Source organism: Xiphophorus hellerii, chromosome 13 (genome assembly GCF_003331165.1).
Source record: "Xiphophorus hellerii strain 12219 chromosome 13, Xiphophorus_hellerii-4.1, whole genome shotgun sequence".
In the NCBI taxonomy this organism is placed as follows: Eukaryota; Metazoa; Chordata; class Actinopteri; order Cyprinodontiformes; family Poeciliidae; genus Xiphophorus; species Xiphophorus hellerii.
This window is the reverse complement of record NC_045684.1, coordinates 25284140-25301734: the sequence shown is the minus strand read 5'-3', so window position 1 is coordinate 25301734 and position 17595 is coordinate 25284140. Positions and strand designations below refer to the sequence as shown.

Here is a 17595-nt window from a genome sequence, read left to right as displayed (position 1 = left end):
AACATTCACGTTGGTGCTGAGCTTTCTGTTTTTAATGAATAGTTTTGTCACCAAATGCTTTCTACTCGTTTAAAATTATATAAATGTTGGCCATAAGATATCGTTTTAGGAAATAAATCCAAACTCTCACAATTTCTCTCTCAGTGTACCCCTACTTAAAATATATTTTATTTCATTTTTGGCAAAACAGCTGGTACAACTGCAGATTCATTTAGCCATTCCTTTTTAAACGTTGATATTAATTATTTGCAAGATTCATCCAAGCCAATTATTTGTGATGTAATTTTCTTTCTTTTTTTTTTTTTTTTTTTTACATAAATGTAATTGGACATAATTTGACAAATTGACATTTTTAGATGAAAAAGTTTCCACATAGAATAAAACCCATTTATCATACATTTTTAATTTCACGATCTAACTCAAATGTTATATTGTTGTGTTGCTAATAAAATACAACTAATATTTTGTAGTTTAAACTTAGCATGTTTTAAGTTGCGTTGCCTTACTTTGCAGTAAGCAAAGGAAACTAACTCCAATTCACACACATACAAGCAGTAGCAAACTTATTCAGGCCAAGGCACAAAGGATTATTATATGCTGTATTAGCTTAATACAGCATATATCATATAGAGCAAAAAATAATTATACTATCAAAGTCAATAAAAACAGTTTGAGATTTGAATTTCTTAGGATGTCATTTACAACAAATACTCGGCCATAATGTCTTGGAATGGGGGATTGCGAAAATTCAATGCAATCTTCTGATTACTTGAGAATATCAGATTATATATTTTAAATTACAGGAAAAATTAAAAATAAGCTAATACTAATCTCACTGGAACATTTTGGAACATTTCCTAAATGTTTGAGGACATTTTGTAAATGTCCTCAAAAGGTTACAACAATAACAAAAAATAAGACATGAAAAACTGCAAACAGAATTTAATATAGAAATATTTTTATAAAGCATGTAGGATATAGAAACACATCTGAGTTTGATGCAAAAGTTCATGTAAAAGATTATAGAGTACACAACTCTACACAGTTTTCAGTAGGCTGCCATTTTTGTTATAAAGCCCCTTTTTTGATCTTGTGTAACATTTTTATTTTCTAAGAACGTGAGCTTACCTGTAGATAAGTCATAAAAATCAACATTTACAGCATAGAAAACCCGCTGGGAATATATCTTTGTGTGTGGAGTTAAAATATATTTTCAAGCTTCTCAATTCAATTCCTAAAATTCTGATATTACTGAAAGAAATGACTGAAATAAAGGAACTTTTTAATGATAATTTATCGATATGCACCCGTAAAATTAACCTTTTTGTCTTGTATTTTAAATTAAAACGACTTTTTTTTCGGTGGGGGGCAAAATAGTCTCATAAATAAACACCTTTAAATTAAGTTAAACTTCTTGGAGTTCATACTTTAGGGTAAGTTTATCCTTATATCAGAGTTTTTCCTTCAGGTCTGAACAACGCAGTTCAGAAACTGGCGGCGCTCCTTTAATACGCAGCGACGGGCTGATGACGCCATTAGAGTTCAACAAGCAGCAAAACAAGGAAGCGCACCACTGTCCGATGAAAGTCAATGTTTTCTTTGTAGCACAGGTAAGAAAGTCTCCAAAATGTTCGCTTAACCGCCTTTGGAAAATGACATTTTCTTATTTTGTAGCCGTTTTATGAAAAAAAGTGCAACACGCTTTTTTGATGAAAAAGGCACTAGTCTTTTATAGTGCCTTCAAGCTAGTTTCTAGAAGCTACAAGAGCTCCAGCTTTCACTTTAAAGCTTGTAACGCGACGGCGCTAAGCCGTAATGTATACACGTTAGGTAAACTACAATTTAAATTAAAAAGTGCGTCACCCCAGCGCTGTCAGCGGCGGCATATCAAACTAATGTGGTAGTGTGGCATTTTGGCTCTGAAAAAATGTTCCCGATAAGACTTCCTGTAAGTGTCAGGCTGAGTAACCTGCTGCAGTGTGTAGGCCCTGGCTGGATTTATTACTGGCGGCCGGAAGGAAAACTAAAATGCAGTAAAAGAAGCGAAATATTTCAGATAAATGAAAACATCTGCCCATCTACTTAACGTGTAGAGTAGAAAGTGAGGTGGAACATTTTCTGAAGGTTTTTGGCATGTTTAAACCCGTCTCATTATTCCATGATTGCAATCAGTGATGGTCAACACAGATATTTAAATCCGTGACAATGTAAAGTATAATGTGAAACAGAGGCAAGATATGCATCACACCAGATTTTAGCAAATTTTCCACTGTCAACCTGCAGTCAGTGTTCTGGTGGCTTGAACAGTAAGATAGGTACGAAAATCCAATCAGTTCTGTTATTAACAAGTAGTCACAATGATGTAGTATATAAACATTTCTTCACAGGTTGCAGAAAAATAATTTATTTACCCAAAAAAACTCCTGTCACCTTCATAAATACATTTATTTAGTCACGACAAACAATAAAAAGTCTATACATGAAATTAAGTCAGGCAATATGTGATGTAGGATTATAATCATGGGATATACAGTGTATATATATATATATGATATGACCTTTAAGGAGTAAATTTCTGCCAAATAAGTTACAGAATCACCATCTTTCCCTGGCAAATGTATTGCCTTTTTTGACTTAAGGCAATATTCAAGTTTTTAATTTTAAATATGTGAAATTAACATAAAATGTTTTCCTGGCTGGATAGAAGGGGATGTACTTCTACATGGCAACAGTATATTTTATGATTATCCCACATTTTCATCTCCAGCCTCTTTCTTTCTCACCATCACAATGTCCTCAATCAGATCAATATCAGATGTGGGTATAAGACATTGGTCAAAGTCCATCCCGGTGGCCAAATATATTAATAAAAAAACAGAACTTAATCCGTGATATTTTTCTACTGCAATTTTGCGAAATGATTATTTGATGCATTTTACAGCTGTGACCTTTAAAACAACGAGAAATGGAAATCATGATTACCGTTCAATTAGTGATTAATACATAGTAAGAAAACTGTTTATGTGTGTCTAAAGTTTTAAAGACTAAAATCCAGGGTGTTTTTTAGTTTGTTTAATGTAAGTGTTGGTTACCAGGACAACTGGCCTCAAAGCCTTCAACTTGCTTTAACCTTATGTCATTTGGTGGTGAAGATATTTCTGAGAAATGCGCCCAGAAACTTCAATGAAAATGAAGTTTATAAATCGAAAAAATGAAATGAAAATGAAGTTCTTGTAACAACATAAACCTGTGTGTATCGATATACAATTCTGATGTCCAATATACAGAAAAAAAACACTGTCAGTTTCTTTTTATTTTTTTTATTTTTTAGTATGTCTGGCAACAACCCAGAGGGCAGGACGGTGGAGGTGCTGGAGCTTCCTGAAAACGTAGACGAGGAGCTGCTCTCCCTCTACTTCGAGAACAAGCGTCGCTCTGGAGGAGGTCCGCTCGAGTCCGTGGAGATCAAGCAGAACCGCGCCGTGTTGTGTTTCGAAGATGCAGAAGGCAAGTGAAGTTTCCTGGAAAACCTGCCTGAAATCGTAAAATGGCAACTGCACTAGAACTGTGTAAAAACATTCTGTGCAAAATTCATGAGCCACTCATTTAAATGTTCCTTTTCTTGTGCAATTTTTGTTTGTTCTTGGAACACTTAATGACAGATCTTGAAAGAGGATTTTCCAAATTAATATATTTTTTATATTAATCAAATATAAAAATATAAATAATTTTTATATTTTCATATTATAAATTTTTATACTTATATTAAAAATATATTATATTTTTATGTTATAAAGAAATATATCGCTTTGCACCTTAAAAATACACTAGGCAGCAGCTTTAGGTTTTACATAATGCAACCTTTGTGATGTAAAATTGAATGTGTGACAGTCATTGGAATCACTCCAGAGGATTGGTCTTTTCCATTGGAATCTTCTTAATAAGAGCTGCACAAAACATTTATTTACAATATCATTATTAATTAACTTAAAATTTTATGACAACATTTTGTGATATTGATAAAAGTGATGATTAAGAACTATTTATTACTTCTTTGCAGTCTTTTTTAAGGATAACTGTGACTCTAAGATACAGCGATTATATTAAATATAGAAAGTATTCACGTCCTTGGATATTTTACCCTTTTTATTGCTTTACAAATTAAAAATTACCAGAAAAATGTCTTCTTTGCAAGAATAAAAGACAAATGAACCTTTCAAAATCAAAGTGAAAACTGATTTCTACAGTTGGTTACCAAATAATGACAAATAAAAGCAATAATGACAAATAAAGACATGTAACATGGAATAAATGATTGGCTAAATATCCACCTGCTTTATAGGAAGACTATTTCAACAGAGGTCCAGTCAGTTGGTGCCAGTAGTTTCACAATAGCTTTGTCATTATTCCTCTAATGTAAAAAAGATCACACACACAATTTTGCATTTGCATGATGTATCAATTAAATAAGAAGCGCAATTAAAGTCACACACGATAAGTCACTAAGAAGCATGCAGTGCCATTATCCTCCAACTACTTCCTGTTGTCGTCTTCTTCGTGGTTTGTGCCAGTGGCAACATCCAGTTGCTACTATACTTGCCAAAATAAGTTGTTTTCTCTCTAATAAGTTCATTAGCATTAAACATTAGCAGTCCTTACTTCTAGAACCACTTGACTTTAGGCAGTGTCTACATTTGTTACTGACTTACCGTATGCTAATTTCTTTTCCTTCTGCTTTTATCCTGTCGACAGCTGCAGCCAGAGTTCTGTCGAAAAGGCATCACGTAGTGCACAACTCTGAGCTGAGCGTGAGGAAGCCTCCGTCAAAGGACCAGAGCAGGCTTCTGCTGCGGGGGATCAGTCCCTACACCAGCACCGAGATGATAGAGCTCTACGTGGAAAACATGATGGACCTGAACGTGACGGACTACGCTCTGATCCCATCTCCAGAAAAAGACTTCATCCTCATCCATCTCAGCCAACCCTTATCTAAAGGTCGAATGGGAGTTTTTTACCTCTGTTCAGAAGACGTTTAGAGATGATGCATACAAATAACTAATCTGCAGCTGGCATTTTGTTTTGTTTTGTTTATTCATGGATGACTAAATCTACTTCTGATTTTTTGTTGTTGTTATTTTTAGATTTCCAGACTCTAAAGACCAGGATCTCCAAGAGAAACCTGGATGGGTCAGAGGTGACTCTGGAACAGATTGAGCAAACGGACTCAGTGTTGTTGGAGAACATGCACCCGGGTACATCACCAGATCTGCTCACGTTGTACTTTGAGGGCGAGCGGGGTGGGAACCAGCGGGTGAAGGAGGTCACCATGCTCTCTGAGGGAACGGCCAAGGTGACCTTTGCATATTACGAGTGTAAGTTGTACGCTGCGTCACCTTCTGATGACTATATATTTTTTCTCACAAAACTGCTCTGTCAGGCAAAAGATTGAATTGTGCGATAATTAGCTGGTATAATATGCTAGCTAGCTACCTAGCCAGGGTAAAGCAAGCTAGCTTTACCATAGCTGGTTGGCTTTACAGCTAGCTTTCTATCTAGCAGGTGTAAATTTAGCCAGTTTCCCTCTTGCCTGCTTGACAGCTGGCTAGCTGTCTGGCTAGCAGGGGTAAAGTTAGCTAGCTTTTTTTTAAAGCTCATCATGGGTCAGTAGAAATGTCTCAAAAGTTGACTGGATGATGTTTGTTATGACCATTGGCTGACTTCTGTTACTAACCCATACGATTTAATTATTTGTGATTTTAGTTTGCACATTTCTGTCGCAACACAGGTCTTAAATTCCTTTCTTAATGGTGTTTAAAATTGTCTTAAATTTGAGTTTGTGAAACCTTGTATGAGATGGGAGAAAGTAAAAAGAGCAAGAGCATGTCTGCACCCAGGATTGTTTCTGTAGCCTTTCAAATCATTCTTAGCAACGTCTTTATATGAAGTCCGACAGATGAGCAGCTTTCAAATGTTCTTTTTATTAGGATGTTCTGGACTTGCAGGGCTTTATAGCATTCAGGAGGCTACATTACAGTACTTAAAGGAGAGTTATTATGTAAAGTTGACCTTTAAGTTCTTTATATCATGTTATATTTCCTCATCAAAAACCTACTCGGAGTGTTGTCTTGACTCTTTCATACATGTTTGAGCAATTCTTGTGTCTCCCATGGCAACTATTCGGGGGTGCCTAAATGCTTGGTCATACAAAGCTCCGCCTATTTAAAGTGGAATGAGTAACTCTAACTTGATGTATAAATATAATTACTATGTTCTCTTGTCAGCTGTGGACCTCGTCCTACGTCTTCAACACAAAGTGAACGACACCGAACTCGTAGTGAAGGCCTACTTTGACTTCCTTCAACCTGTGACACAAGACTCTGTAGCTGAGAGCCAGGATGTCACAGACACTGACTCGGTGGAAGTGGAAAATATGGAGATGCAGACCAGTCCGCTCCCAGTTGACTCAGAGCCGTCGCCCCCTGCTGGGACGCCACACAGCAGTCAGGAGCCTCCTGCTGCCAGCGTGGTGGAAGTGGAAGAGGCAGTCATGGAGGATCAAACTGTGGAAATAGAAACACACTCATGCCATATCCCCGTCACAGACCGAATAAAACTTGCTTGGTATCAAAAGAACAGCATTCAACAAGATGTGCGAAAGGCTCATCCGAGTTTTAGCATCCAAATCAAAGACGACGGCGTTCACGTTTCAGGACCGAACAAACTGGAACTAGAGCAGATAAAACACTCGATCTCAGGCTTTTTCGGGAGCATAGCAGAGTCTCGTTTTACCGTCAGTCAGGAGGTGGCTCTGTTCCTCGAAAGAGAAGACGTGAAGAACCATTTACTACAAGCGTTGACTCAAAGGGGACTGCCCGCTTTGTTTGTCGTGTCCGATTCGACCGTGTCCGTAACCTCCCCGAGCCAAAAGGTTGCCGACCAGGCGAGTACCTTTTTAAAATCCCAGGTGTGTGAGTTCAGCGTTCCTCTGGAGTCGGAGCAGGAGGCGCTGCTGTGCTGCAAGGAGTGGTCCGACTTCCTGCAAACACTGGGCTTCACATCGACGAAGTCGCCGCAGCGCCCCAGCAGCATAGACGTCCTGACCCTGAAAGGCATGGAGAACGACAAGCAGGCCGCCATCATGCTGTTTCTGACCACACCCATCGAAAGGGAGGCGCTCCTCATCATGGAGCCTGGCATGCTCAAGTACGTCCAGATTCACTGTCACCAGCTGCTGGCCGACATGGATCAGGTGTCCATTTTTCCACTGGAGGGCGAAGAGAATTGTGGGCTAAAGGTGCGTAGGGGAACAAGAACGTCAGTAAATTAGAAAAAAAATAATTTGTTTCATATTTCATTTCCGTTTTTGATGAATTCGCTAGATCCACGGCCAAGCGGTTGCGTGCCAAATGGCGGAGGAAGTCCTGCAGGGCGTGGTGTCGTCAATCTGCACCAGAATCATCACCGTGAACGTCCCGGGCGTGACTCGCTTTTTAGACGAGAAGGAGTGCAGGAGCATTCTGAACGAGATGGAGACGAAGTTTCAGGTGTTCATCAGCCTGAAGTACGTCCCCTGGGAGCCGCTTCCACACCAGGTAACGCCATAAAGCAAAACGTTTTGAACTGTCGTGCTTTTCAAGTTATGCAGCTCCAAGCTCTCCCCCCCCTCAACTGGCTGGTTCTACTGGTTCTCATCCATTCTAACGAGCCTGCAGTCTTTTTTTGTTCATGGTACAGCCTGAGGCAACATCTTCCAGCATACAGAATGAAGACTGCTCAGTTTTCTGAACGAGTCTCACCTTCAGCATAGTGGGTTTTTTCAGTGCAAATTAGAAACTTTGAAACTTTGCCTCTTTTAACTTGAATTGAATATTGACTATTTTGTTTAATACCACAAACTGGGGCTGGGCAGTCAATTGATTTTATTGATTAATTAAAATTTTTGGTTTTTGAAGACGATTGTTTTTTAAATCTGGATTTTTTTTTTTTCCCCACCGGTGTTCTCCTTGGCTTTACATGGTTCAGAGTGATGTCAACTCTTTGATGGAATATTTGAGCCAGACCACATTTTCTTTTCTTGATAACAAGAATAAAGTTGTGGTATTGCAAAAATACAATCATTTGACAGTAAAATCACAATAATACGAGAATAAAATCATATCACCGGTTTAAGCAAGTTCTTATTCAGAAGTTTGTAATAATCCAGAGGTCTAGAATAATTAAAGCTGGCAAGATTTTTCTTTGAATGAATACCAACATACACACGTGGTGCAGCTTTGACAGTCCTGTTTTTGTGATAAAAATCAAAGTGAGGCTGACTGAACATGGAAATCACAACCAAGACGTTCTAAGAAGTATATGGACTTACCAAAAACAGCAGTTTCTACTCTGGCTTTTTAATAGCTTTACATTGACTCTGATTTTCCAAACAGATCCAATTCGTACACAGTCAGATTATTCCATAGATATCATACAGACTGAATCAAATTGTACTAATGAAGATGAAGGAGAAAATGAGTTGATGTTTCCCTTTATGTTCCAGGACATTTTTGAAAGTGCGTGTAAGATGTTATCTCAGAAAAACATTCAGAAGGGGTGTGTGAACGGCTCTGCCCCTGAGCTGAAGGCAGACTCAATGCAGACAGACTCTAATGGAGCCACAAACACAGGTACTAGCTTCCTTCTTCACCAGCTCATTTCTTTCACCACGGTGTCACTGAATCCGTCGACCTCCTTTCAGGTCTTCTGGAGGAGGCCAAGAGAATCGTCTCAACCGTCGATAAACGCCAGGAAGACGGGATGCCCGCTCCAGACCAGTTCGATGACATGGAAAATTTAGATCTGTACACTGCCGAGGAACCGAGCGCTCTAACGGATCAGGACTCTGATGTGACGGACATCCAAAGCCCCCAGCCTTTATCTGATCAAAATGTGCCGAGTGCGTTTCTGCCTCAGGGAGTTCTAGGCAGCAGCCTGGAGGAAGAGGCCCAGCTCTCCTTAGCCATCCAGTACTCTATGGAGGCGAACCAGTGGTCCCAGCAGGATGAAGAGGAACAACTTAAAAAAGCCTTGGAGCTCTCCAAGAAAGTAATTCAAGAAGAACACTCCAATAGTACTTCAGGCAACAGCCAGCAGGTAGCTCGGCAGCAAAGCGCCGGTCTGTCCTTCGAGAACGCGCTGAAGGCGGCCAACACCCTCCAGCTCCACGTGTTTGCCGGGTACAGCTGCGACCTAATTCGGGTCGACATCGCTTTCAACAAGAAGGTGAACCAGAGGCAGGTTGAGGAGAAGGTGGAGCACAGGACCGTCAAAAACATGACCGATTACCACGCAAAGTGTTTGGAGGTGATCAAGCGGAAGCACGCGGTGGACGTTCAGGTTCAGGGAACCATCATTGCCGTTTCTGGGTTTAAGGATTACGTGACCGCAGCGATTTCTGACGTGAAGCTGCTGCTGGAGAATATCTCTAACGCCGTATCGGATAGAGAAATCCTGAAGACTGTTCAGTGGGTTCATCACAACCCGATCACCTCGAAGGCAAAAGCTTACTCTACGGACGCTATAGTATTTATTGAGAACGCCTGGAGGATGAAGCTTAAGAAAGTTGACATTTTGTTCGACAATCAACCCCACATTATCAACTTTGAGAAGATGCAGGAATATAACATCGCTTCTGGGAAGTCGGTGAAAATCTCCAGGAAGCTGCTGGAGTTGGGGGACGTGACCCAGGATGTACCAGGTAACTGTGTGCTATTGTTGCGGTGTCAGGACAAGGCAACACCCAAAACATAAATATAACATTTCTTTGAGTCAAGAGAGATTAGAGAGTTGCCATTTTAAACTGGTATTAGCATTTTATATTGGTGATTAGCTAAGTTAGCATAGCTAGCATTACTAAAACAGCCGTTTTAGTCTGTGTAACCCCAATAAAATATGGTAATAATGATATGATACCTGCATTTAATAGCTCTGTGTCAAGTTCAGAGGACCCCAACATTTTATTCAGTCATTCACACACATACATTCAGACACTGATGCCAAGCTACTACATTTTAGCTGCAGCTGGCCTGAGGCAGTCTGACCCAAGTAAAACTTCCCACCTTCCTCATTTCTTCTGAATGTCTTGCTCTTTCTCGCTGTCCTGCAGCCTGAATGAACTGCAGACATCTTGTTGACGTGTCATAGTAAAGACAGTTTTCTTTTAGATACAGTGGAGCCTCGGTATTCACAGGGGTTAGGGTCCAGAGCCTCCCGTGAATAGCTGACATTCATGAATACTTGACACCCCCTCTATGAGTGCTTATGACTGTTTAATCTAATCGTTCAAACACCAAATATACCTTAATATGCATTAATACAACAGTGTGGTAGCCATCTTGGCACTACCACAGAAGCTAATATCTACAGTCTTCCTGATCTCTGCTCAGTGCTAAGGAAAATAAAAAATAATCCTGGATTGGCTGGATACCTCAATATCAAATTTTGATTAAGTTCCACTGAAATGGCTGCGAATACAGAATAGACAGGGAATCCACTGCATGTTCTCCTGATTTCATTTTTAAACACCTTACAGAAACTGAAAATGGGTACGTTGTCTTCCACACGCCATAATATTGTCTACACTGAAGAGAGTTATCAGCACAGTCTCTTAACTCTTGAGTGTGCTCCGTTTGGTGATTGGAAAACAGTGGGATGTTTTTATGTCTTTCTCTAGTCAAAACAGTTTATTGGTAGGTGGTTTGAGTTGCATGTTATGGGCTTTTTTATAATTCTGGATTGATGTTGGGGATTTGAAATCTGTTCCTTTGAGAAAATAAGTAAAAGAAAGAATTACTTTGCGTTTAAAGACATAAAAATGTTGTTAAAGTGAATGCTGAAAGGAGGACTGGTACTGCTACTTGTTTTCTATTTTGAACAAACTGATGAAACAACGTAACTAAAACAGCTTAAGTAATCTAATAAAAACACAGACGTATACTTTGAGGTATAATTACTTTAATAGCTTTTATTTTATGTGCTATATTGCTGACGGTAACACCCATCTGGTTGTCCTTGACTGCCTTTTGTCAGGTTTTCCAGCTTTATGTCCTTGTCGCTAAGTGATGACGGTGATTGATTATCATCCTAAATCTTTTTATAACAGAGGAGGAATATTCTCTCCTGTCCCACCTGCCTGATGCGACCAAAATCGACGAAGAGTCCGAGGAGTTCCAGGAGGTGGTGAAGAATTTCTACAGCACCATACAGGAGTACCACAGCAAAATCCGAATCATACAGGTGACGAAGACGACACCCTGTGGCAAATTTATGTGACGTTTCTGGAATAAAGAGGGGTTTTTTTGTTGTTGTTGTTGTTTTTTGGTCGTCCAGGTGGAAAAACTCATGAACCGACTGCTGTACAATCAGTACAAGCTGAAGAAGGCGAGCGTACTGCAGCATTCCACTCAGCCGGTAGTCGAACGGGTTCTGTACCACGGGACGAGCGAGGGGAGCGTGAAGGAGATCTGCGTTCATGGGTTTAACAGAAGCTTCTGCGGGAAGAACGGTAACGTTTCAAACCTTTCTCGCGATTCGTGTCTGTTCCTGAAGGTTGCATGTGTCATGTATTTTTATCATCTTCTCTTCCCCCGCCCAGCCACGGTTTACGGACAGGGAGTGTACTTCGCCGTCAACTCCGCTCTGTCCGTCCAGGATCAGTACTCGCCCCCGAACCCTGATGGATACAAGTTTATATTCGCCTCCAAGGTTCTGACCGGAGACTTCACCAAAGGCTGCCACTCAATGAAGACCGCACCACTGAAGGAGACAGGAAATATTCCCCTCCGATACGACAGCGTGACCGACGACATCACCAAGCCCACCATGTTCGTCATCTTCAACGACACGCAGGCGTTCCCAGAATACCTCATCACGTGCCAGAGAATCTACCGCTAAGCAGAGGGTGTTTTTGTTGTTTACCGTGACTTAAGAAGTGCATTTTAATGTTTAAATGGCCTTAGTTTTGGAGGTGCACAGCTTAATCAGTGACAATCAACCCTTTATCAAGTCTGAAACCCGTTTTGTTTTTGCCTTCATTGTTTCAGCGATGTATGATTTAAAAAAAAAAAAAACAAGTCGCTGAAACTGAAAGACTTGTAATAATGCAATGCTGGACATGTCCTCTCTGCACACTATGGCTTATTATTGTCTGATCTTTAACGCAACCTTGCACTTATTTCAGTCTGTTTCTATGGGAACTGTTCAACTGACTATGCCGACATAGCTCACCTGAAGAAACAGGTTTCTTTAAAGCAGGGTCATTCATTACTCGCATTTTGCGCTACGAACATGAAAGTAAAACAATGACTATTCTGAAAATAAATGAACCCAAACTGAAATCCAAGAATGAACTTGCTTCTCTTTGTAGGAGGTCTATTTGGGGGGAAATGGGCTCAATTGGTGCAGGTGTTTGAGTGTCTTAAATACTACTTTTTAAGTAGTTTTTTTTTCTTTTCTTTTATCTGTTTCTGCATCTCTGAGCACAATTCTACTGAGCATAAAGAAAATCCAAAAATTGAGATTGCAATGTTAACCGAATGGCTGAAAGTTTGGCTAAGGCCAAGCGCAGTCAGGATGAATCTTTATCATAAAGACACACATTTTTGCTTTTCAGCAGTTTTACAGGGTGGGATCTGTTCTAACTTTCTGAGCTCTTGCATCTTTTCACTTGCGATCTGAAAGAATGTCTTGATTTTAATAAAACAAAGTCAGTCGAGCTGTGCTTTTTTTTTTTTTGTGAAATTAGCAGTACCGTGAATCTTCCGGTTGGCCACTTTGCAGTTCTGACTAACACTGTCGGCATGATTATTACAGTGTTCAAAGTGCCTGTTTTTAACTGTTCTTGATGAATGCCCTGACTGCAATTCAGATTTTTTTTTTATTATTTTACATCAGATATTCAGTTGTACTTTTAAAATATGGAAGTGAATATTCTTTGTTCCTGTAGAGCTCTTGATTTTTAATGAAAATCTTAAAATTTGAAACTACTAGGACTTTTTTCAGCACTGTTTGACTTTTCTTGAGCATCTCATTTGCAAAGGAAGTCTTAAATAATTGAAGATGTTACATTTTCATACAGTAATAGCTATAAACTATTGTCTAATAAAGTGTAATAAGCTATATTAGAATGTTTTGTGCGTACATGTGTAAATCTAGGAAAAGACATATCCACCTTTTTTTCCTCACTGAATTGAATCAGATCAAACTTCTGTTGTTTTACATCAGAATGATCACAAATACAGTTGTGGTCAAAAGTTTACATACACTTGTAAAAAACATAATGTCATGGCTGTCTTGAGTTTCCAATAAGTTCTACAACTCTTATTTTTCTGTGATAGAGTGATCGGAACACATACCTGTTTGTCACAAAAAACAGTCATAAAGTTTGGTTCTTTCATAAATTTATTATGGGTCTGCTGAAAATGTCACCAAATCTGCTGGGTCAAAAATATACAGACAGCAACATAAATTGTCAATTTTGGTGATGTAGAGAGTTGTGTCAATCAAATTAGCTTCATGTCATGGCCTCTTCACTTCTTGTAAGTGATTCTGATTGACTACAGCTGTTGACTTCTCATGAGCCCATTTAAATAGGGCTCATTTGACCCAGTGATTAGACTCAGCCACAAAAGCTACAATGGGAAAGTCAAAGGAACTCGGTGTGGATCTGAAAAAGCGAATTATTGACTTGAACAAGTCAGGGAAGTCACTTGGAGCCATTTCAAAGCAGCTACAGGTCCCAAGAGCAACTGTGCAGACAATTATTCGCAAGTATAAAGTGCATGGAACAGTTGTGTCACTGCCACGATCAGGAAGAAAACGCAAGCTATCACATGCTGCCGAGAGGAGATTGGTCAGGATGGTCAAGAGTCAACCAAGAATCACCAAAAAGCAGGTCTGCAAGGATTTGGAAGCTGATGGAACACAGGTGTCAGTCTCCACAGTCAAGCGTGTTTTACATCGCCATGGACTGAGAGGCTGCCGTGCAAGAAAGAAGCCCTTGCTACAGAAAAGGCACCTTAAGACTCGGCTGAAGTTTGCTGCTGATCACATGGACAAAGATAAAACCTTCTGGAGGAAAGTTCTGTGGTCAGACGAAACAAAAATTGAGCTGTTTGGCCACAACACCCAGCAATATGTTTGGAGGAGAAAAGGTGAGGCCTTTAATCCCAGGAACACCATGCCTACTGTCAAGCATGGTGGTGGTAGTATTATGCTCTGGGGCTGTTTTGCTGCCAGTGGAACTGGTTCTTTGCAGAAAGTAAATGGGATAATGAAGGAGGATTACCTCCAAATTCTGCAGGAAAACTTAAAACCATCAGCCCGAAGGTTGGGTCTTGGGCGCAGTTGGGTGTTCCAACAGGACAATGACCCAAAACACACATCAAAAGTGGTAAAGGAATGGCTAAACCAGGCTAGAATTAAGGTTTTAGAATGGCCTTCCCAAAGTCCTGACTTAAACCCCATTGAGAACATGTGGACAGTGCTAAAGAAACAGGTTCATGCAAGAAAACCATCACATTTAGCTGAACTGCACCAATTCTGTCAAGAAGAGTGGTCAAACATTCGACCTGAAGCTTGCCAGGAGCTTGTGGATGGCTACCAAAAGCGCCTAGTTGCCGTGAAAATGGCCAAGGGACATGCAACCAAATACTAATGTTGCTGTATGTATATTTTTGACCCAGCAGATTTGGTGACATTTTCAGCAGACCCATAATAAATTTATGAAAGAACCAAACTTTATGACTGTTTTTTGTGACAAACAGGTATGTGTTCCGATCACTCTATCACAGAAAAATAAGAGTTGTAGAACTTATTGGAAACTCAAGACAGCCATGATATTATGTTTTTTACAAGTGTATGTAAACTTTTGACCACAACTGTACTTCTAATGTCACAATCATCCATCCATCCATCCATCTTCTTCCGCTTATCCGAGGTCGGGTCGCGGGGGTAGCCGCTTCAGAAGGGAGGCCCAGACTTCCCTCTCCCCGGCCACTTCTTCCAGCTCTTCCGGGGGAATCCCGAGGCGTTCCCAGGCCAGCCGAGAGACATAGTCCCTCCAGCGTGTCCTGGGTCTTCCCCGGGGCCTCCTCCCGGTGGGACGTGCCCGGAACACCTCACCAGGGAGGCGTCCAGGAGGCATCCTGACCAGATGCCCGAGCCACCTCAACTGGCTCCTCTCGATGTGAAGGAGCAGCGGCTCTACTCTGAGTCCCTCCCGGATGACTGAGCTTCTCACCCTATCTCTAAGGGAGAGCCCAGCCACCCTACGGAGAAAACCCATTTCGGCCGCTTGTATCCGCGATCTCGTTCTTTCGGTCATGACCCAAAGCTCATGACCATAGATGAGGGTGGGAACGTAGATCAACGGGTAAATCGAGAGCTTCGCTTTATGGCTCAGCTCTCTCTTCACCACGACGGACCGGTACAGTGCCCGCTTGACGGCAGACGCTGCGCCAATCCGCCTGTCGATCTCCCGCTCCCTTCTTCCTCCATTCGTGAACAAGATCCCGAGATACTTGAACTCCTCCACCTGGGGCAGGACACCCCCCTTGACCCGGAGAAGGCACTCTACCCTTTTCCGGCTCAAGACCATGGCCTCGGATTTGGAGGCACTGATCCCCATCCCGGCCGCTTCACACTCGGCTGCGAACCGCTCCAGCGAGAGCTGCAGATCATGACCTGATGAGGCCAGTAGGACCACATTGTCCGCAAAAAGCAAAGATGAGATCCTAAGGCCACCAAATCGGATCCCCTCAACACCTTGGCTGCGATTAGAAATTCTGTCCATGAAAGTGATGAACAGAATCGGTGACAAAGGGCAGCCCTGGCGGAGTCCAACTCTCACCGGAAACGAGCCCGACTTACTGCCGGCAATGCGGACCAGGCTCTGACACCGGTCATACAAGGACCTGACAGCCCGTATCAAAGGGCCCGGTACCCCATACTCCCGGAGAACCCCCCACAGGGCTCCCCGAGGGACACGGTCGAACGCCTTCTCCAAGTCCACAAAACACATGTAGACTGGTTGGGCGAACTCCCATGCACCCTCCAGGACCCTGCCGAGGGTGTAGAGCTGGTCCAGTGTTCCACGACCAGGACGAAAACCACACTGCTCTTCCTGAATCCGAGGTTCGACTATCCGACGGACCCTCCTCTCCAGGACCCCTGAATAGACCTTGCCAGGGAGGCTTAAGAGTGTGACCCCTCTATAATTAGAGCACACCCTCCGGTCCCCCTTTTTGAACAGGGGGACCACCACCCCGGTCTGCCAATCCAGGGGAACTGCCCCCGATGTCCATGCAATATTGCAGAGTTGCGTCAGCCAACACAACCCTACAACATCCAGAGCCTTAAGGAACTCCGGGCGGATCTCATCCACCCCCGGAGCCTTGCCACCGAGGAGCTTCTCAACCACCTCGGCGACCTCGTCCCCAGAGATTGGAAAGCCCAACCCAGAGTCCCCAGGCTCAGCTTCTTCAATGGAAGGCATGTTGGTGGGATTGAGGAGGCCTTCGAAGTACTCTGCCCACCAGCCCACAACGTCCGAGTAGAGGTCAGCAGCACACCATCCCCACTATAAACAGTGTTGGTGCCGAACTGCTTCCCCCCCCTGAGACACCGGATGGTGGACCAGAATCGCCTCGAAGCCGTACGGAAGTCTTTCTCCATGGCCTCTCCAAACTCCTCCCACGCCCGAGTTTTTGCCTCAGCAACCACCCGAGCCGCATGACGCTTCGCCTGCCGGTACCCATCAGCTGCTTCCGGAGTCCCACAGGCCAAAAAGGCCCGGTAGGACTCTTTCTTCAGCCTGACGGCAACCCTCACCGAAGGTGTCCACCAACGGGTTCGAGGGTTGCCGCCGCGACAGGCACCGACAACCTTGCGGCTACAGCTCCGATCGGCCGCCTCGACAATGGAGGCACGGAACACGGTCCACTCAGACTCCATGTCCCCCACCTCCCCTGGGACGTGTTCGAAGTTTTGCCGGAGATGGGCGGGACCCATGTTTCCTCTTCGGGCTGAGCCCGGCCGGGCTCCATGGGTAAAAGCCCGGCCACCAGGCACTCGCCATTGTGCCCCCCCTCCAGGCCTGGCTCCAGAGTGGGGCCCCAGTGACCCGCGTCCGGGCGAGGGAACGCCAAGTCCAATGTTTTTATTCATCATTGGGGTCTTCGTAGTGTAGTGTTCCTTGTGTAGTGTCTTCGTCACAATCATGACATTAGAAATCATGGTTATTGCAACCCTGCCGGGACTGCGCACAGGGTAAAAGCTTGCGCGTGGTCCACTTGATCCCTCAGTATAGCAGCATTGTCATGCCAAAATCTACACAATTTTGCAATAGTTATGTTCATCATATTTGGAGGAAGAAGGAGGACATGTAAACCTAGGAACATCATTTATCTTTTTTTACAAAAAAAAGAAATAATTTATTTCAATTAATTTGGATTTAAAGAAACATGTAACCAAAAACAATCAGCTCAAAGGCATAGATAATTAATGTTTAAATATTTTTCTTTAAAGAAATTCTTCAAATGTTTGGCTGTACACTTAGAA

At 42.3% G+C, this 17595-nt stretch overlaps 1 protein-coding gene across 1 annotated transcript; it reads left to right on the top strand.

The window, feature by feature from the left end:
* The first annotated feature begins 1499 nt into the window (after positions 1–1499).
* parp10 (poly(ADP-ribose) polymerase family member 10) lies at positions 1500–13157 on the top strand. The gene is made up of 11 exons (XM_032580924.1): positions 1500–1610; positions 3332–3507; positions 4753–4995; positions 5142–5372; positions 6282–7294; positions 7380–7592; positions 8540–8666; positions 8738–9736; positions 11141–11274; positions 11368–11542; positions 11633–13157. Exons 2-11 carry the CDS (start codon positions 3333–3335, stop codon positions 11929–11931), a joined length of 3609 nt encoding a protein of 1202 aa, XP_032436815.1. The 5' UTR covers positions 1500–1610; position 3332; the 3' UTR covers positions 11932–13157.
* Positions 13158–17595: the final 4438 nt, after the last annotated feature.

Excerpts from the sequence above, each read along its gene's own strand:
- parp10 (XM_032580924.1), top strand. The coding sequence starts at position 3,333 with ATGTCTGGCAACAACCCAGAGGGCAGGACGGTGGAGGTGCTGGAGCTT. Across the intron at positions 4,996-5,141 it reads CAGCCAACCCTTATCTAAAG|ATTTCCAGACTCTAAAGACC; the intron begins GTCGAATGGGAG and ends TGTTATTTTTAG. Across the intron at positions 11,543-11,632 it reads AAGCTTCTGCGGGAAGAACG|CCACGGTTTACGGACAGGGA; the intron begins GTAACGTTTCAA and ends TCCCCCGCCCAG.